The sequence below is a fragment of the Pseudorca crassidens genome, chromosome 8, assembly GCF_039906515.1.
Source record: "Pseudorca crassidens isolate mPseCra1 chromosome 8, mPseCra1.hap1, whole genome shotgun sequence".
Lineage (NCBI taxonomy): Eukaryota > Metazoa > Chordata > Mammalia > Artiodactyla > Delphinidae > Pseudorca > Pseudorca crassidens.
In genome coordinates, this window is record NC_090303.1 from 51,540,388 (window position 1) to 51,562,019 (window position 21,632).

At 42.5% G+C, this 21,632-nt stretch overlaps 1 protein-coding gene across 2 annotated transcripts; it reads right to left on the reverse strand.

The window, feature by feature from the left end:
- Positions 1–1,503: 1,503 nt before the first annotated feature.
- On the reverse strand, positions 1,504–12,643 carry GATAD1 (GATA zinc finger domain containing 1). 2 transcript variants are annotated; one of them, XM_067746421.1, is made up of 5 exons: positions 12,171–12,640; positions 11,257–11,382; positions 9,579–9,638; positions 4,677–4,860; positions 1,504–2,986 (listed from the first exon to the last, which is right to left on the reverse strand). In XM_067746421.1, the coding sequence occupies exons 1-5, from the start codon at positions 12,420–12,422 to the stop codon at positions 2,796–2,798; spliced, it is 813 nt and encodes a 270-aa protein (XP_067602522.1). In that variant the 5' UTR covers positions 12,423–12,640; the 3' UTR covers positions 1,504–2,795. The 2 variants fall into 2 exon arrangements, with proteins under 2 accessions (XP_067602522.1, XP_067602523.1); XM_067746422.1 differs by lacking the exon at positions 11,257–11,382 and having other exon boundaries at positions 12,171–12,643.
- Positions 12,644–21,632: the final 8,989 nt, after the last annotated feature.

Genomic DNA, 21,632 nt, shown 5'->3' on the forward strand with positions numbered 1-21,632 from the left:
CCTCAGCCAGTTGCCTGTGATGAGCAGCACATGCTGGTTTAATCCTCAGTCAGTAATAAAAGTGTTTTCTTTTTCTACTACCTTTGTGGAGGGGATGTCTGAATTGAAAGTTTTTTCAAATTGTATTTCCCCAACAGCACCTTCACTCCCTATTCTAAAGTTACTGTCTTTTTCCACGCTCCCAATGCAAGGGGCCCGGGTTCGATGCCTGGTCAGAGAACTAGATCCCACATGCTGCAACTAAGAGTTCTCATGCCGCAACTAAAGATCCCACATGCCACAACTAAAAGAGCCCGCATGCAGCAACAAAGATCCCGCCTGCCGCAACTAAGACCCAGTGCAGCCAATAAATAAATAAATAATTTAATTAATTAAGTTACATCTTTTTAACTCGCACCTTACCTATCCGCAGGGAGAAGTATTGAAGGTATAGAAGGTGTTTTTGTTATAAACTTGCTCCCTTCTACCCAGCTTCTGCTAAACAGGTGGAAATAGGAGTTATGGTAATTCCAAATGGTGATGATGTTACAAGAAGTTGAGGTTATGTTTGTAGCTTTTGTTTGTAACTGGGTAATTAATTTATTTCAGTCTGTCATGTTGAATAAGAAATACTGGTTAATGATTCCCACTTGTTTGGTTTTTAATTTTGTATACACATTTTGACAGTTAGAAATTAGTTTTTTATAATACAATCTATTCATCTTTCCCTTTGTGTTATCCTTCATTACTTTTCAATTTAAAAAAATTACCAAAGTAATACATGTACACAGTTTTTATAAAAAGAAGGCCAAGTAATTCTAAATAGCTTGTAACGAAAAACAGCAGTTTCTTGCTTTATCTTTCAGTGTCTCCGTATCAGTCAGGATTTGATTAGAGAAACAGAGCCACTAGGAATGAAATAGAATGAAGTATCTATTGTAGAGATTTTACCTTACACAACTGTGGGAGCCCGCTGAACAGTCTGTATAAGGCTTTTGCTTCTGTGTCTGGGCTGGGGCCTAAAATCAGTAGGGCAGGCAGTCTGAAAGGGAAGATGGATTTGAAGTGGAGGAGAGCACTGCCTCAGCCTCTCACCCCTTTGGCGACAAGGCTGGGAACACAGTCTGGGGCCACATCAGCGCAGGCCTTCCATCACAGGAGAAAAGCTATGGATCTACGCTGTGAGTAACAGGAGCCATTTGGTGTCTGTTAAGGAGGAATATGAAAATTCGATCTTTATTTTAAAAGATATTACACAAGTATCTAGGAATTTATAAACAAATCGTCCATATATACACTGGTTTTTAAATATTTCATTTTAATAAATACCTTATGTTAAATGTTCATTTGATCTATCAGCCATTCTTTGAGTTTCCTAATATCTATTACATACTGGTGACGAATCTGTCATTCCAAATTATGAGTACTACAACAGTGGTGTCTTCTATTTACACCATTTTGTGGTAGAAAGCCCTATTTAATTGTTTAAACGAAATAAATAAATGCATGAAATAAATCCAAAGATACACTGTGAAAAATACATTTTAATCCAAAAGTCTGAATATTAGCATTTAGTTATTTACAATGGTATTTACAATCAATTTTACTATAACTTTTGTGGAGAAAGAACTATGTACATAGAGCTATCTATCTACAACATACAAACCATAACTTCCTTACAACATTCAAACATTAACTGTGTAGAAAAATGGTAACAGTTAAAACTCCCACAATTCAAAATCACCATAATTCAATTAGATCCTGACAAATTTTGCTGGGGTTGAGGAATAATGGTCCAGTCAGAACAGGAGAGGAAGCAAGTGTGTGCAAATCCCACTTCTTCCCTCTTTTAAATTGTTGCTCCCTTACTTAGCTGACCTACACTTGAAGTAAAACCTGTCCCTGAATTCTGAATAGAATTCCTGTGCCTGGACTTCTAAGTCCCAGACATTGTTTTAGGCCTGTTATTATGAGTACATAGCAGATGGTTTTAACTTTGGGGTGGACTTCTTTTAGATATCAGTGCTAATGATTAATCATTTTTATGACTGCCCAATGTTTGTTCTAATGGTGGTCAAGAAACTACTGCTCAGGGATGCCTGAACAGTACGTTTCCTGTGTGTTTTTAGTGAAGTTGTCTGTCTGAACTATAAACTTAATGTTTTGATTAAGCCTCACTCTGACTGAGAAGGTAGGTGAGAGCAGTGAAGAGCAGCTCTATTAAGATCAACCAAATGATTCTGAATCCCTGCTTACTACAGAAGAACTGGATGAGAGTTTTAAAAAGCCTAGGCTAATAACATCATCCACCAATCACTTTCCTTAAGGTTAAAGCAGCCAACAGTCTGTCACAGCATTTTCTAGATGATAAAATAAAGCTTTTTTTTTAACTTGGTGATAGATACTGTTGCTAACGGCTACATTTTATTTGATTCAGCCCTTGGTTAGAAATTCAAACCTTAATTAATATTTTATTCTTGTAGAAAAATACAATCCATTTTATGAGTTTCTAGAAATAAATTATGGAGAAAAATAGACACTACCTGTTCCTAATTGTCTCCTTGGAAATTACAGTCTTTGCCTGGGAGGATACACACACTTAATGTGTATGTAATATTTAACTTCAAAATATATTTAATTCTTTTCTATCTCTTAATTTTCTAAGTGACTAGTAAGAAACAAGCTAATGATTACTGGGCAGTAGAGAAAAAACTTTTAGTCATTTTTCCATCCAAGAATTTCATTAAAGAAACATGTGGCATGTCTTATGGTAGTACAAATACAAGACAACTGGAAATCCATGTTCACTTTTTAAACTACAAATGGTTGGCAACTGTTTCCTTAATAGTTATTGCAGGAGTAGGTCCAACATGAGTCCATATATAGCCCTTCTCTGGTCTGGTGGGAACTGTGGGAAATGGTGATGAACGTGACTTGAAATATTCAGAAGGTGCATGACAAACAAATTCCAAGTATTCCATCTTCCTTGGAAGATCCTCCTCTGGTCCTAGAAGGCAGCCAACATTCACATTTTTGAAGATATATATCATTTCCATAAAATGTTAAAATTCCTAGACACTAGGAGAAACTGGTCTGGTGGTAACTTGACATTAGCCCTTGAAACATATATTATTTTGAAGTTACTTTCCATCATTTTTTTCTGCTTTAATTGCTTAAGGAATATAGCATTCTCCCCAAAATATAACTCAATATAGAAAGGATTCTAAAAATAATATTTAGCTTTATATAGTGTTTATTATGTCGACACTGTTCTAAGTACTTGATATATATATCAATACTTTGAATCCTCACAACAACCCTCTGAGTTAGGCACTATTATTATTCCCATTTTACATGAGGAAATAAGGCAAGAGAGATCAAGGAACCTGTCTGAGATCACATAGTTAGTAAGTGGCTGTCCTAGGAACCCAGACAGTCTAGTTCCAGAGTCTGTGCTCTGAACCTTTATGCTATGCTGTCTCCTTTACAATCTGAGGATTAGGAAGAGGAGGTGAGATAGAAGTCCTAGAGGTGATTCAGTCATGTTACTGCCTCTGCTGACAATCCTGTCTGATAGAACAGGTTAATGAAAGTTCACTCTTCTATGTATCAATACTTACAAGCAGAAGACTAAAACTGCTTGGTCATGTATCAAACTTGACATGCAGCTGGGAATAATAGTGGTACTTTACTTGTCCTTGAGTTCTCTCTGAAAAAAACCTTTTGTATCTTTTTTCTTAGAATGCAAAAGTAACGTATGCCCATTGCAGAAAGGTTGAAGAGTTTGGGGTAATTTTAAAACTCTGAACACTTTCAAAATTCTGTTTATCAACAACTTCTTCTTGTGAGTCTACGTCAAGAACCAATTCTTTAGTCAGCCTTGAAATTAATGAGTACAGTGGCTGCCATTTCAACTACCAACAATGATATAAAAGGTTGCAAAAGGTCTAGGATGATGTGTGTGACATCTAGAGGGACACATAATGAGAATTTGTAAGATTTTAGACATAAATGTGACAGTTCCTCTAGAAATCATTTTTGAGTAAATTTTTATATGTTACCTAAATAACCTAGTTCTTGAGCAATAAATTCTTTTAATAGAGTTTAACCATGGGTCACTCAGAAAAATCTTATCCACATAGCATTCTAGTACGTGCATACTATACTGCCCCGGAACTCAAAATAACGTATAGCCCTCAAACCCCAGCTATATAAATTTCACATTTTCTATAATAATCTCTACTTTTTTGTACTTATGCTTCTCTGTTATGGACTGAATTGTATCTCGCCAAATTCACATGTTTAAGTCCTAATCCCTAATGTGATAATATTTGGAGATAGGGCCTTTAGGGAGATAATTAAGGTTAAATGAAGCCATAAGGGTGGGGCTCTAATCCAACAGGATTGGTGTCCTTATAAGAAGAGGAAGAGATTCCAGGAGTGCACACACACAGAGGAAAGCCCCTGTGAGAAAAGGTGGCTGTCTACAAGCCAGGAAGAGAGCTCTCACCAGAAACCCACCCTGACAGCACCTTAGGACTTCCAGCCTCCAGAACTGTGAGAAAATAAATTTCTGTTGTTTAGCCCACTCAGTTTATGGTATTTTGTCATGGCAGCCCAAGCAGATGAATATACTTTCACATAATAATGGAAAATTAACTGGGTTCAAGAACCTGTCTGTTACCTGTCAAACTCACCTATGATGTAGGATGCAGGATCAAATTGGTCCCTGGGGCTAGAGAGAGTGGGAATGAGCCACGTCAGTGCTGCACTCTTCTCACAATACTGGTCCTGGATAAAACCCCTGATCTGAGCATAGTAGGGTTTTCCATCTTGTTCGTCAATTACAGAAACAACATCTCCAATTTGGTAATAGACTCCCTGGGGGAAGTAGAAGATAACCCCATATTTAAAATAAAAATAGGAGGTGGAGTCAAGATGGTGGTGTGGGAAGACGTGGAGTTAGTGTCTCCCCGCAACTAGGGCGCCTGCTGGCCAATGGTGGTGGACTCTGACGCCCAAGGAGATGGGAGGAACCCCAAAGTGAACCGGTAGGACGTAGGGGGACTGAGGGGGGAGGAGAAGTGGAAGCCAGACAGGATCAGCACCCCTGAGGCTGGGCAGATCAGGAGAGGGAGGTGGGAGGGACTCTCCGGGAAGAGCGGGAAAGGAGGGGAGGGCGATTGCCCCACCCACTCGGGCCCTGGGAGCCTGCTGAGGTCCCAGGCCCGTCCCCTGCACTCCAAAGCCCCCTCCAGGTCTCGTGGGTCCCTGGGGGCATAGGAAGGAGGCCAAGGGGAGAACAGGAGAGGCAGTGGGAGGGGCCCTCCGGGAGGAGCAGGAGAGCAGTGGAGGGCAACTGCCCCACCCACTTGGGCATGGGGAGCCTGCTGATCTCCCAGGCTGGTCCCCTGCCCTCCAAACCCCCCTCCAGGCCACGTGGGTCCTTGGCGCCATAAGAGGGAGGCCGGGGAGATCAGGAGAAGCATGGGGTAGGGGCCCTCCCAGACTGGAGGAGCAGGAGAGGAGAGGAGGGCATTTGCCCCACCCACTCGAGCCCAGGAAGCCTGCTGGGCTCCCAGAGGAGGTCCCCTGCCCTCTGAGACCAGGGGTGCGGGGCACGCCTGGACCCCTTCTGTTCCTTGAGCCTAAGCCCCACCCCCCACAGCCCCCAGGGCCTTTTCCAGCCTGTGGGTCCTAAGCATAGGCCTCGCCCACCACCCAAACTTCACCCTTGCTTAGGCCCCGCCCTCCATAGCCAAGGCCTTCCCACACCCCTCCTTTTTTATTTCTTTTCCCTCCTCCTCTTTTTTTACTATTGTGGTACTGATGTACCTTCTGGTTGTCAATTAATCTATATTTTTATTTTTATATTCTTCCTAACATATCTGTTAGTTTCCTAGTCTAATTTTATTTTTTACTTTGTTATTGTTCTTTTTTTTTTTTTTTTTCCACTCCAGGCGGCCTGCGGGATCTTGGTTCACGAGCCTGGGGTCAGGCTGAAGCTCCTGCAGTGGAGCTCCAAGTCCAAACCACTGGACTAACAGAGAACCTCAGACCCCAGGGATTATTCATTGGAGTGAGGTCTCACAGAGGTCCTTATCTCAGCACCAAGACCCATCTCTACCCAGTAGCCTACAAACTCCAGTGTTGGAAGCCTCAGGCCAAACAACCAGTAAGACAGGAACACAATCCCACTCATAAAAAAAAAAAAAAAAAAATGAGATGGCAAAAAAACATGTCACAGATGAAGGAGCAAGGTAAAAACCTAAAAGACCAAATAAATGAAGAGGCAGTAGGCAATCTACCTGAAAAAGAATTCAGAGTAATGATAGTAAAGATGATCCAGAATCTCGGAAATAGAATGGAGGCACGAGTTGAGAAAATACAAGAAATGTTTAACAAAGATCTAGAAGAACTAAAGAGCAAACAAACTGAGATGAACAACACAATAACTGACATGAAAAATACACTAGAAGGAATCAGTAACAGAATAATGGAGGCAGAAGAACGAATAAGTGAACTGGAAGACAAAATGGTGAAAATAACTGCTGAGGAGCAGAAGAAAGAAAAAAAGAATGAAAAGAATTGAAGACAATCTCAGAGACCTCTGGGACAAAACTAAACACACCAACATTCGAATTATAGGAGTCCCATAAGAAGAAGAAAAAAAAAAAGGGTCTGAGAAAATATTTGAAGAGATTACAGTTGAAAACTTCCCTAACATGGGAAAGGAAATAATCACCCACGTCCAGAAAGCACACAGAGTCCCATACCGGATAAACCCTAGGAAAAACACACCAATACACATATTAATCAAGCTAACAAAATTTAAATTCAAAGAAAAAATATTAAAAGCAGCAAGGGAAAAACAAAAAATAACATACAAAGGAATCCTTATACGGTTATCAGCTAATTTTGCAGCAGAAACTCTGTAGGCCAGAAGGGAGTGGCAGGATATACTTAAAGTGATGAAAGAGAAAAACCTACAACCAAGATTACTCTACCCAGCAAGGATCTCATTCAGATTCCATGGAGAAGTCAAAAGCTTTTCAGACAAGCAAAAGCTAAGAGAATTCAGTACCACCAAACCAGTGCTACAACAAATACTAAAGAAACTTTTCTAAGTAGGAAACACAAGAGAAGAAAAAGACCCACAAAAACAAACCCAAAATAATTAAGAAAATGATAATAGGAACATACATATCGATAATAACCATGAGTGTAAATGGATTAAATGCCCCAACCAAAAGACACAGACTGGCTGAATGGTACAAAAACAAGACCCATATATACGCTGTCTACAAGAGACCCACTTCAGACCTAGGGACACATACAGACTGAAAGTGAAGGCATGGAAAAAGATATTCCATGCAAATGGAAATCAAAAGAAAGCTGGAGTAGCAATACTCGTATCAGATGAAATAGACCTTAAAATAAAGATTGTTACAAGAGATAAGGAGGGACACTACATAATGATCAAAGGATCAATCCAAGAAAAAGATATAACAGTTATAAATGTTTATGCACCCAACACAGGAGCACCTCAATATATAAGGCAAATGCTAACAACCATGAAAGGAGAAATCGACAGTAACACAATAAAAGTAGGGGAATTTAACACCCCACTTACACCAATGGACAGATCATCCAATCAGAAAATAAATAAACACAAGCTTTAAATGACACAATAGACCGGATAGATCTAATTGATATTTACAGAACATTCCACCCAAAGGTGGCAGAATACACTTTCTTCTCAAGTGCACATGGAACATTCTCCAGGACAGATCACATCTTGAGTCACAAATCCAGCCTGGGAAAATTTAAGAAAATTGAAATTGTATCAGTCTTCTTTTCTGACCACAATGCTATGAGAGTGGAAATCAATTACTGGAAAAAAACTGTAAAAACCACAAATATGTGGAGGCTAAACAGTGTGCTACTAAATAACCAAGAGATCACTGAAGAAATCAAAGAAGAAATTAAAAATACATAGAAACAAATGACAATGAAAACACGATGACCCAAAACCTATGGGATGCAAAAGAAGTTCTAAGAGGAAACTTTATAGCAATACAATCTCACCTCAAGAAACAAGAAAAATCTCAAATAAACAATCTAACCCTACACTTAAAACAACCAGAGAAAGAAGAACAAAGAAAACCCAAAGTCAATAGAAAGAAAGAAATCATAAAGAGCAGAAATAAACAGAAATGAAGAAAACAATAGCAAAGATCAATAAAACTAAAAGCTGGTTCTTTGAAAAGATAAACAAAATTGATAAACCCTTAGCCAGACTCATCAAGAAAAAAAAGGGAGGGCTTCCCTGGTGGCGCAGTGGTTGAGAGTCCGCCTGCCAATGCAGGGGACACGGGTTCGTGCCCCAGTCTGGGAAGATCCCACATGCCGCAGAGCAGCTGGGCCCGTGAGCCATGGCCGCTGAGCCTGCGTGTCCGGAGCCTGTGCTCCGCAACAGGAGAGGCCACAACAGTGAGAGGCCCGCAAACCCCCCCCCCCCAAAAAAAAAAAAAGAGAAAAAGGGAGAGGACACAGATCAATAAAATTAGAAATGAAAAAGGAGAAATCACAACTGACACTGCAGAAATACAAAGGATTAAAGAGACTACTACAAACAACTATATGCCAATAAAATGGACAACCACGAAGAAATGGACAAATTCTTGGAAAGGTACAATTCTGCCAGACTGAACCAGGAAGAAACAGAAAATATAAACAGACCTATCACAAGTAATGAAATTGAAACCATAATTAAAAATCTTCCAACAAACAGAAGTCCAGGACCCGATGGCTTCACAGGTGAATTCTAACAAACATTTAGAGATGAGCTAACACCTATCCTTCTCAAACTCTTCCAAAAAGTTGCAGAGGGAGAAACACTCCCAAATTCATTCTACGAAGCCACCATCACCCTGATACCAAAACCAGAAAAAGATATCACAAAAAAAGATTATAGACCAATATCACTGATGAACATAGATGCAAAAATTGTGAACAAAATACTAGCAAACAGCATCCAACAGCACATTAAAAGGATCATACACCATGATCAAGTGGGAGTTATCCAAGGGATGCAAGGATTCTTCAATATATGCAAATCAATCTATGTGATACACCACATTAACAAATTAAGGAATAAAAACTATATGATCATCTCAATAGATGCAGAAAAAGCTTTTGACAAAATTCAACACCACTTATGATAAAAGCTCTCCAGAAAATGGGCGTAGAGGGAACCTACCTCAACATAATAAAGGCCATGTACGACAAACCCACAGCAAGCATCATACTCAATGGCTCCACACCATACATTTTCATTTTAAAAACGATTCCCATAATCTACATTAAAAAATACTTAAGATCCTCATATCGTATTTCATTAGGCAACTTCCTCTCCCAACTCAGCTCTGGATGAGATGTTTTATAATAGCCACCTACAGGGAAAAATAGCTTAGAAAGGAACAAAAACCACAATCACACCTTATACAGAGTAGCAGAGACTTTTAGACTAACCCAGCATTTTAGTAGCACATTATACAATAAGTTCAAACCTTCCTTCAGTAACTACAGATGCTCACCTTGTAGAAGATTGATTCTGCAGTGATTATGGTGGAAACTGACTCAGGGGCTTTGATGGGCTGTGAAAAAACAAAAGTAAAAATATTAGCACATTCATAATATGTGTGTTTGTGTGTGTGTGTGTGTGTAGCATGTACAGGCATTTTTCCAGCCATATATGAGAGTTCTGTAATTTAAGAAATACTAAAGTTGTTGTTTGGTGACAAGAACTGCAGTAAAAAAGAAAAACAAATGCTTTTCTGATCGTTGTGGCAAGGCCTGGTCTGAATACTTCTGCTACCTTTAGCTTAAAAATTGCTGAGCCCCAAAGGACCGGCTCCTGACTACGTGGCTGAAATCTAACAGAAGCCTTCTCAGAGCTTTACTACACATTCTAGTTATAAAAAAAATGTGGCTCTAATGGCCTGAGCATGACGGAGGTGGGAATAATAAAAAACGTGTCTCCTCAAAGACATTTTCCATCTCCACTTAACTATGGAACTAGTTATGACAGTATCATCAGAACTAATTTTCTAGCAAGCCTGAACCAAGGCCAAAGGAAACTTTCTTGGGAGTTCTTAGTAACTTGCCACCACTCAACCATCATTGAAATTCCTTCCTAAGCTGTAACACACACTTTCACGCCACAACACAGTAACTAGGCCTTCCCAAATCTGTCTTGGTATCATCCTTGAAGAAAGGCGTTGTTAGAGAAATTGATATTAAAATACTTGCAGAGAACATATTCCACCATACTTAAGAGGAAAACGTGTTTAGAGCATTTAAGTGTATACAACTATAGTCCAATATTTACATGTTTTGTCTAGTCAATAAACACCTCATTTTAGAAAACTGAATTATAAAACTCTTATATAAATTAGGGGCAACTATTCTAAACAAGAAAAAGGATCCACAATCTGCACAAGAATATAACGCAAGGCTTCTCTGAGTTTTTTAAATAAACACACCCAACTTCAGAAATGCCTTTACTGGTAAGTGAAGCATTCCTGTTCTGAAAGCAAAGAGTACCATACTGAGGTTTTAAAAAAATAGTATATAATGCATTGCCCATTGTGTTTGACCACTGTCCCTTGTATTTACAAAAACAATGAGAATTTACTGCAACAAAAATATGCTTTCCACTACCCCAGCACAAGTCTTTCAACCATCTACTTTCTCATAGAAGAAGAGATAAAGAAGATTTAGTAAAATTTTTCATTCATATTCATCAAGTTGATCATTATAAATCAGTAAGAAACGTCTTCTGGGGCCATAATAACAAACAAATATGGAAATGAATGAGTTTCGGTATTATTTACTTAGAGCTTTAAGAATGAAAAAAAAAAAGTTTTCCCAGTATACCTGGCCACACCAAGAACTATAACCCCATCTCATCCTTTCCAGAGAACCCAGTAAAATGCGCTGGAGGTTTAGGTTTCTTTTAGAATATTTTATATTTCCCAGAGAAAAAAATAAAAGCTAAAAAAAACAGAGAAAGTGTATTATTAACTTTATAAACAGTAAGCCTCCTACAACAGAGCTCACTCCCTTTTAGAAAGTCTGGACCAGTCCCCAGAACACTACAGAATAGCTGCCAGAGCAGAGTCCAAGTTCAGTGATGAGAGATGAAGGCAGTGGCAGGACACACTACACACACAATGCCATTACAGTACAAGACACTGTCCACAATCATCTTACATTTTTTAATTTAAAAATATGTCTTCTCCCTTTTCCTTTAGTGGAAACTTTCTTTTCAGCAGCTGGAGCAGATTTGTATTTAGTGTTTCTGAGCCGAGCGGACCTCCTGTGAATTTCCTGCTTACTCTGTTACATAAACAATTAAAGAACAAAAAAGAGAAAGAAATAAAAAGTGCAGAAAGGTTGCTGTCCCGATACAAACATCTTACAAGGATCCCAGAGTATGCACTTTAAACGATCATTTAAAAATTAAGTAAGAGTGCACCTTTTGTTTTTATGGCGGGTAATCACACCAACTGGCCTAATTCAAACAGGGAGAGCCTTAGGCAAGCATCTCCAGAGCATTGAAAAAGGTGTGAGCTACTTGTAATAGGTCAAAGGGCAGCAACAAGAGTCAGTCCAGGCCAAGGCAAGAACTATTTATCGGTTGTGTTTATAACAGAAAAATGCTTAAAAACTCAACTCTCCTACGCCAGAGAACGGGTTTGGTATGCCACCTCCTGCAATGTAATACTTATGCTGCCACTGAAAATGATGACATGATAATCTTAATAGCACGACATTATGACAAAATGAACTTTATTAACAGGTAAAGAGGTCCAGTAGCATGACCCTGCTGACATCTCTATGTATACATGTGTATACTGAGATGTCTGGTTGCTATCCAAAACATTACAATGGAGGGATTTTCACTTTTCTTGCTTCTCTAGCCTTTCAGTTCCTCACTAGAAAAGGTGCTGAGAATGGGCCGAACCAAAGACCATGTTCTCAACCGGGATGGGAAGGGGCGGCCCGGCCCAGTATGAGCACGGCGATCCCGGGAGGCCCCCGCCCGCCCCCTCCGCGCCCACCCGGCCTCCGCCCGCCAAGCGCCCGGTCGACCTCCGCCGGAGGGAGGGGCCGGAGGAGCTCACCTGCTTGCCGCCCCCGCCCCCGTTGCTCTGCGGAGGGGCGGCCGAGGTGCTGGCGAAGGTCGCCGCGCCGAAGCCGCCACCGCCGCCACTGCCCCCCGTCCCGCCGGCCGCCCCCGAGCCGGCGCCCCCGCCGCCCGCGCCGCCCCGGCCCGTGCAGTGGTGGCAGAGGATCTCCCCCTGCGGGCCCTTCTTCCACATGGAGGACGATGTGGTCTTGCAGACGCTGCAGGTGGGCTTCAGGCCCAGTGGCATCGTGGCCGGCTCGGGCGGCCCCCGCGGGCGCAGCGACACGGGAATGGCGACCGCCGGCTTTCGGCGGCCCGCTGGCCGGCCCGTCACTCCCAAAGACAGAAAGAGCGGCCGGGCGCGGCGCCGAGCTGTCCACCCTGGGACCAGGCCGCGGCCGCTGCCCCCTGGAGGCAGGAAGCCTGTTCCGCCCGCTCCACCGCCCGCACCAGCCCCCTGCGGCCCCGGCGCCGGGAGGCGGGGCCGGGGCGGGGCCTGGCCTGGGAGGAAAGCCGAGCCTTGGCCTGGGGAGGTTTCCGGCGATGCGCGGGGCCCGCGCCCAGGCCGGCTCGCCTGACCGGAAGTGCCCCGCCCGGGACTCCTGGGACAGAGCACGGTTCGCGGAATTTCCGGTCTTAGGCCTATGATTGACTACTAAAATACTGCAGGCTCAAGTATATCTAAAATTCAGATAAGCAGCGAATAACTTTTTAATATGAGTGTATCCCATGCAATATTCGTTGTTTATCTGAATTCAAATATAACTGGGCATCCTGTATTTTTATTTGTTAAATCTGGCACTCCTCCTTAGGACCCCTGTACACTCTTTAAAGTTGTAATTTAGACCCCCAAATACGTTTGCTTATAAGGGTTATATCCATGGACATTTGTGTATTAGGAGTTGAAACATTTTCAAGCCAAAGATGCCACGCATACATTCATTGGCCCTTGAATGACAGTGTTCGTATCCTCTGAACTGTACGCCAGGGACAGAGTGCTGGTTTGGTATTGTTGGGGAACAGGTTTGGCCCCGAGAACTGCCAGAAAGGGTCTTGGGACCTCTGTGGACCGTACTCAAGGACAGCTGGCCCAGGACAAGGGCATCATGAGAATCCAGCCTCTATTAATGTCACTGGTCAGTACAGGGCTCGCCAGAGAAATGAGTCACCCCTCAGCCTCACTTAGTGGAGCAGTGGTTGCATACCTGTCTTCATGATCCTGGGTTTTCTAGACTTGATGTTCTTGGACAGATCATGATGAATATGTTGGTGGAGTGCTGGGGAAAGAGGAAGAAGAAACTGTACTGAACGCCTTATGATGTCGTGAAACCACATTTAGTGCTTATGCCAGTCATGGAACAAGATATTATCCCTATTTTACTGTTAACTGATGATCAACAGAGGGACCGTGATTTGGCCCAGATGCCCACATGGCCACTGGTCTTGGAAGCACATCTGGACAGGCCTTTGAAGCAGCTCTGGGTCCTGAGTTGTGGCTCAGTCATCCTGGCTCTGAGTCTGGGGTTCTCCAATAGTAAAACAAAATATTAACTGCTTTCCAGACCATTATGGGGTTTAAGACCAATTGTGAAAGTGGTTGAGGAGAGTAGGTATACAGTGTTGTCTCCTTATTGTAGAACAATGCACTCTGTGAGGGGTGTCTAGGTACTAAATTCCATGCTCCCTAATATATCTCTCCCTCTAGTGCACCTGTCTTTGCACTTCATCTCCAAATTACTGCCTCTCATTCACTGAAGACTTAGGCCCTTGGATCACCAGCTTCCTCTTCACCAAAGGACACCATCCTGGATCTGGTCCATATCCATATGTGTAACCACTCAACACACTCTTTTCTCCATTTCTCCTCATCCCAACACCTCTATCTCTCCTGTCCTTGCTAGCTCCCATAGCTCCTGGTCACACCCTCTACCCTTCTGAGATCATCAGGAAGAACTACATTTTTTTCCTGGTTTAAAAAAAAAAATTTACAACCTTTTAGAATTAAGTATAATACACATACTGTAAAGTATCCAGTGCATCTGTGTACAGGTTGATTATCACGAAGTCACCGCACTCAGGCAACCAAATCAAGAAATAGAACATTACTACCACAAAAGCCCCTCACTTGCTCTTTATCCAGAGATAACCACTATACTGATTTCTAACATTGTAGATTCCCTTTGTCAGGGTAAGGAAGGTCCCTTCTATTCCTATTTTCATCATGAATGTGTAGAATTTTATCAAATAGTTTTCTGTATGAGACAATCATAATGCTTTTTCTTCTTTATCTATTAATGTGTGGACTACACAGATAGATTTCTGAATGTTAAATTAATACTGCCACTCCTGGAATGAATCCAACTTGGTCATCATATACTATTCTTTTCACATATTGCTGGATTTGCTTTATTAATATTTTAATATTTTTGTATCTATGTTCACAAGTGAGATAGGCTTATAATTTTCCTTTCTTGTAATATCTTTGTTAGGCTTTTGCAGCAAGGTTATGTCAGCCAAAGTAGGGACTTCGGATTTTACTCTGAGTGAGACAGGAAACCATTCGAAGCTCTTCTACTTGCTGATATGAAAAGATCTCAGACATAATTAGGAGTGAAAAAAGCAATTTATAGAACAGTGTATAGAACATGATCACTGTGTGTAAATTAAAAATCTATGTGAGTGTGGTGTGTACTTTTTTTAGTTATTTAGACAAAGAAACTGTTGACAATTGATGCTAACAGAAGTGGTGAGGGAGGGAGGCTTTCACTTTTCTTTTTGCACCCTTTTTTATCATTTGAAATTTTTTTTTTTACCACATTACATGTTACTTCTATTTTAAAAAAAACAATAAAAAGAGGAGAAAGTATCAAATGGAAAATAAGGAAATAGGCAGTTTCTTGGTCCTAAATATCCTCTCCTAGCCAGAGGTCCTGGGGCACAGTGGACAGTACCTAGTTCAAGGACTGGCAAGCAGACCTCCTCTCTGCAGCTCAGTCCCTTGTCTGTAAATCGACAATTGCCCACCTCAGTGCTGCATGAAGATTTGATCAATTATCATGCTTGGCACATAGTTCTCAGTCAATACATGGGGCTTCTCATACAAGCAGCAAAGCTATAGTATCACAAAACTCCTGTGCAGATGTAGTAGAGTGTTAATAGAATAGAGCAGTATGCTGTAAGGATAAATAGGACTATGTGGCAGAGATGGTGACTGGGGCAGGGGAAGGGGGGCTGTTGGGAGGTGAGAGAAATGGGTAGGAGAAAAGGATTCGGGAAGGCACTGTCAATGAAGGCTCTGACCCAATACACTGCTCTGCTCCTTCCTGGGTGCCTCAGGAAGAGCAGGAGCCACAATTGGCCTGGCCAGGGCTCCCTGAGGTGCCAAGGGAGAGATCTCAGATTGATATAAGGAGAGAGAGATACCTAGCTTGAACCCAGAGGAAGGGTTCGATTGGAGCACATAGAGATCATTTGGTGCCTATGGGGTTGTGCAAGAAAATTCTGCTGGTGGGGTATGTCTGTGTGTGTGTGTGTGTATGTAAGCTGTGAATATAGAAATAAATACCTCTCAAGGTCTTAACATTCACACTAAGGGAAAGAAAGAAAGCTGAGTTCCCCAGGGGACGATCACTGTCAGCATGCAGTCTAATTTGCATAATTTAGGTGTTGGTAATAGTTCAGTAATTAAAACTCTTTGGAAAAGAAAAAAAAGGCAGATGCATAAAATGTATCCCAGGGCCAGTTTCTAAGAGATGAGATTCACCACATTTTGTGTCTTGGTGCGTATGGGCAGCACAGGGTTCCTTGCCCACTCACGCTCTTGTCCTGTATGTATCAGGGGCACACAGTCACTGAGTCTTCTCCTGTCAAATGAGGATAATGAGAGAGCATACCTCCTAAGGTTGATGCGAGGAGTCAGCGAGTTAGTACATATGAGGTTGTAAACAACTTTTTCATCTGGTCAGTCCCTGATTTAACGTTAACTCTGAGACTGATAAGACAAGAGGAGGCTTTCTTTTGACCAGGCTGGTTAAGTCATTAGTTATACCCCTCTCCCCCAGCTGTAATCTTGGAAAAAATGCAATTAACTCAAGTGGCCTCTTAGCACTGACAAACTAGAGAAAGAGAGCTTGTGCACTGGACACAGAGAGAATGAGTGAGACCTATGGAACTGCAAGAAGGGAGAAAGAGTCAGGGCAGGTATTCTTGCCTTTTCGTCTTTCATCCCCAGGAGGGGCGTCATGACAGCACCGTCTCTCACTGCACTCTTACCTTCTGTGTGTAACCCAACGGAACTACTTTCTATTTAGCGTGTGTGCCCCATGGTTCCCATGCCCGTGCCTTGGCTCAGAGTGTTCTCTTTGCCGGGAACGTGCTTCCTGTCAACACGTCACACCCGGCGTACCCATCTTGCCAGAATCAGCTCAGGCATCACTTCCTCCAGGAAGCCTCATTCCAGGACTCACATGTCCTTTCTCCCCTCCTCCCAATTAAGTAGCTGTTCCTTGCGGTGGCTATTCCCTCCTTCCACCTTAGGGTACAGCTTTCTACCCGTGTCTCCTTCACCGAACTAGGAGCATGTTGAGGAAAGGAAGTTTGCCTTTTTCCTCTTTGGGTTTCTTCTACCTCCCCACACCTTGCACTTGGTAAGCAGGCGCTAATTAGCAGTCTAATGTGTGGGTTAATACATCAGTCAGCCCGTTGTCAGCTGAATGAACAGCCTCCACTCAGGACAAGTGCCTGCTCCCATTCCCCTCCTCACTGCCCCCGACCTCGTCGTCTGACTTCTCTCACCAAGCAGCCCGAATAAGCTCTCCGCGGCTCCTCACTGGCCTGCAGCCCAAGTAGGCATCTCCCTGTATCATGGCGGTCACCAACGACATCATCATCCACCAGAAAAACCAATGCCGGGGTGCTCCTGGTGGCGCAGTGGTTAAGAATGTCTGCCAGTGCAGGGGACACGGGTTCGAGCCCTGGTCCGGGAAGATCCCACATGCCGCAGAGCAACTAAGCCCATGCACCACAACTACTGAGCCTGCGCTCTAGAGCCCGTGAGCCACAACTACTGAAGCCCGCGCACCGCGCCTAGATCCCATGCTCCGCAATAAGAGAAGCTGCCACAATGAGAAGCCCGCGCACGGCAGCGAAGAGTACCCCAGCTCACTGCGACTAGAAAAAGCCCGTGGGCAGCAAGAAATACCCAATGCAGCCAAAAATAAATAAATTTTTTAAAAATTATTTTAAAAAAGCCAACTTTATCATAAACGAGTCTTATTTGAAATAATTGTGCAGGATCCCTGGTGGAGTTTCATAAGCATCTTCCTTCTGCTTGAGAGAAGGTGATGACATGGTGAGGAGGACACCATGTCCTCTGGAAGACTTTCTGCTAAGGCTTCGGGACACTCCCTGACATGGAGTCAGTTTGGAGATGCTGGCATAGGCCCCCCTGAGACTGAGAACCATGTGCATTGGCTGTGACTGACCATTATGAGGCTCAGCCGAGGGACTTGACTCAGAGCCCGTCTCCTAGGCAGTGGGGTCCCTGGCCCACCCTGTCCTCCAACTGCCACTCCCCTAACTGTCGCTTGGAACTTTGCTTCTCAGTACCCTTGCCTGTGCCTACCTGTCCTTCAGACGACTGCTGGCTTAGGAGCTGGGAAAGCTTTTTGAGGACCAGGTGAAAGCCACATTTTGTGATTCAGGCATTCGCCAGCTCTAGTTTTATAAGGAAAACTCAGCTGTCTTTGATTTTTGTTTCTTTGGTTTTGGTTTTGAGCACTCTAAAATCTTGTTGCCTCTCCCCCTTCCGATTTGCAGGACGTCTGGGGAAGAAACCAACTTGGTTGCTTGAGCATCTTTTAATCCTTCTCAGCTGTGTGTGAAGACGGCTTTCCTCAGAGGAGTTCCAGATTTTATCAAAAAAAGAAATAATTATTTTACTCTTCAAAATGTAAATATATTTTTAATATAAATAATAAATGCTCATTATAAAAATTCATACAATTCTGCTGTGATAGAGATAACCCATTCCTCTGATGTTGGATATTTAGCCTGTTTTAAATTTTTTGCAGTTACAAACAATGAATGATGTAATGAACTTCCTTACACGTGTATTGTTGCCTGTTTGTGTGAGTAGTTTTATGGGATAAATTCCTTAAAATGTAACTGTTGGGTCTAACGATTGATGTTGCCAGATTACTCACCCAAAAAAGTTTACACACCTGCCGCCTCCCGTGAAGTTATCTCAGGGCTGACTTAGCCACTGGACACAGAAGGCACGTTGCCCAGGGCCCAGAATAGTTTTAGGGGTCATGAAAACTTCTTAATTTCTTTTAAAATCAGAAGAAAAAACCGAATATAATAATAATGAATATATAATATACAGTGAATCCAGCCTGGATTATATTTTTTATACTAATGAAGCCATAAAATGTGCTTTTTCCTATTTTATTATGGAGATGGGACCCGTGAAGGCAAATGTGTGTAAGGCCCCTGCAAGTCATAATGTGGTCCTGGCTTATCCATTTCTCCACACCCTTGCAACTCTGAGAATTCTTTTTAGTTTTTGCCAGTCTTTTATGCAAAACAAACAACAAAAAAAGACATTTCATGATTGTTTTTCTTTTCCTTGGTTATTTATGAGATGTGGTCTCCTAAGTTGATTTAAATTGAAAAGTTGATTTAAATTACCATTTAAATTTTCTTTATGAATTGCCTATTTATGCTCCTTTCTCATCTTTCTATTGAGTTGCTCATCTTTTCCTTGTTAAAAAAGTTCTTTTTACATTATAATATTGCAAATTTTATTTTCAGAATTTTGCATTTCAGATTTATTGCTATCTTTTTATGATGATGTTTAAAGTATTCCTGTACCCCAAATCTGGCAAGAATTTGTTACATGGTATCATTCTTACAAAGGCTTACACAAATGTTCATTGATATTTTCTTCTATGGCTATTAATATGTATGATAATATCTTTAATTCATCTGCAAGGCATTTTTGTAAAAGATGTGAAATAACTATTAAACTTTCTTTTCCAAGCATAGCTAATTGTTCCAACACCATGAGACAATAGAAATGCCACCTTTACCAAATATTAATCTCTTATTATATATATGAGTCTATTTCTTGAATCTCGTCCATCCCGTTGATCCGTTTATCGGTTGCCCTGCCAGCACCACACTTTTAATTATTTAGCTTAATTATATTTTGGTCTCTGATTAGGTATATCACTATTCTCCCTCTTCCCCATAATCCTTCTCTTTCAATTTTTGTCTTGATTATTCTCACACATTTGCTCTTTCTGATGAGTTACGTTTTCAAGTGCTGAATTAAAAACTCCATAAGTTTTGTAAAATTTAGAGATTAATTTGAGGAGTACGGGGCAATTTTATAAAACAGCGTCTGCATCCCCAGGCGTGTGGTATCTTGTTCAGACCTTCTTCAGACGCCATTCCCAGCTGGTCCTCAGTTTGTCCAAGTCCTTGCCATCTCAGCAATCTCCTCAGACTCCTCCATGGCTCTCTTTGTGGGACAGGAGGTCAGTAGCAGGGGCTTCCCTGAGTCTTCATGTCCCCAGGAGGTTAACGGGGTCCTTTTTCTTTGTCATTTTTGGTCTGCTTGGTACTGGTTTTCTGAGAACTATGTTCTGCTGCAAAGCGCTGGGGCAAAGCTCATCATAATCTCTTACCTGGATTTCTGGCCTCTTTGCTTCCACTTTTGCTTACTCTGGCCCATTTTCCACACTCGTGCCTCGTGTAATCTTTCTAGTCAGATCCCCATGGCCTCCCACTGGAAGACCTTCAGTGATTCCCCATTGCATTAATTATTCATTGCTGCTGTAAAAAATTACTACAAGTGTAACACCTTAACACAACACAAATTTATTATCTTACAGCTCTGGAAGTCAGAAGTCCGAAATCAGTTTCAGTGGGCTAAAATCAAGATGTCAGCAGGGCTGTATTCTTTTCTGGAAGCTCTAGGGGAGAATACATTTCCTTACCTTTTCTGGGGGGGGGGGGGCACGGTACGCGGGCCTCTCACTGCCGTGGCCTCTCCCGTTGCAGAGCACAGGCTCCGGACGCGCAGGCTCAGCAGCCATGGCCCACGGGCCCAGCCGCTCCGCAGCATATGGGATCTTCCCGGACTGGGGCACGAACCCGTGTCCCCTGCATCGGCAGGCGGACTCTCAACCACTGCGCCACCAGGGAAGCCCCATTCCTTACCTTTTCCGACTTCTACAGGCCTCCCGCATTTCTTGGCTCATGGCCCCTTCCTCCATCCTTAAAAACAGCCACTGTATCACTCTGCCCTATGTTTCTCTTGTCACATCTTCTCTGATGCTGATCCTCCTGCCTCTTATAAGTATGGTCATAAGGACCCTTGTGATTCGACTGGGCCCATCCAGTTGGTCCAGGATCATATTCCCACCTCAGAGTCCCTAACTTCATCACATCGGCAATGTTGCTTTTGCCATATGGAGTAACACGTTCACAGGTTCAGGGATGAGGATGTGGACATCTTTGGGGGACCACTATTCAGTCATGGCTTAGGGTGAACTTGGCTTGCCAGCCCTGCAGTGACTGGCCCCCACTACTCTCCTGTCTAAACTCACTCTGCTTTCCCCTTTGAACTCCCTACTCCAGCCACATGAACTTCTTTCAGTTTCTGGAGCCTGCCCTCTCTGCTTCCTCCAGTCCCGGTCCAGGCTGATTCCTCTGCCTGAGAAAACCTTTCCCTACCTCTTCACCTGACTAACTCCTCTTCATCTTCCAGCCTTGGCTTAAACCTCACTTTCTCTGGAAGGTTTGGACAACCTTTTCTACTCCCTGCATCTTCTCCCAGACTTTTCTGCTCTCATAACATCCTCCATTGCTTCTGGCCCTGCTTATACTGCCTTTTATATTATTGCTTATTTGATTATCTTCTCTCCCAAAATGTAAGCTCTTTGAGGGCAAAGGTGACAAGGGCAGCTCCACACAAGAGGGAGTTTATTAACTCCTTGCAGAATGAATTCATAAACATTAATTTCATAATAGGATAAAAGTTATTATACTCTGCAGGTCTCATATTAAAAGTATTTGTGGGCTTCCCTGGTGGTGCAGTGGTTGACAGTTGCATGGGATGCGGGTTCGTGCCCCGGTCTGGGAGGATCCCACAGGCCGCGGAGCAGCTGGGCCCGTGAGCCATGGCCGCTGAGCCTGCGCGTCCGGAGCCTGTGCTCCGCAATGGGAGAGGCCACAATAGTGAGAGGCCCACGTACTGTAAAAAAAAAAAAAAAAAAAAAAAAGTATTTGTTCATCATTCATTCAACAAATATGTGTTGAGCACTGACTTGGGAAGTACTGAACCAAGGAGTTGAAATTAAGAAAAAAAATCATCTAATGTTATGAAGATGCTAAGGTTGTAGTGGTATGATCATAAGGACCTGAATAACAATTTTCCCTTTCTAGGAAA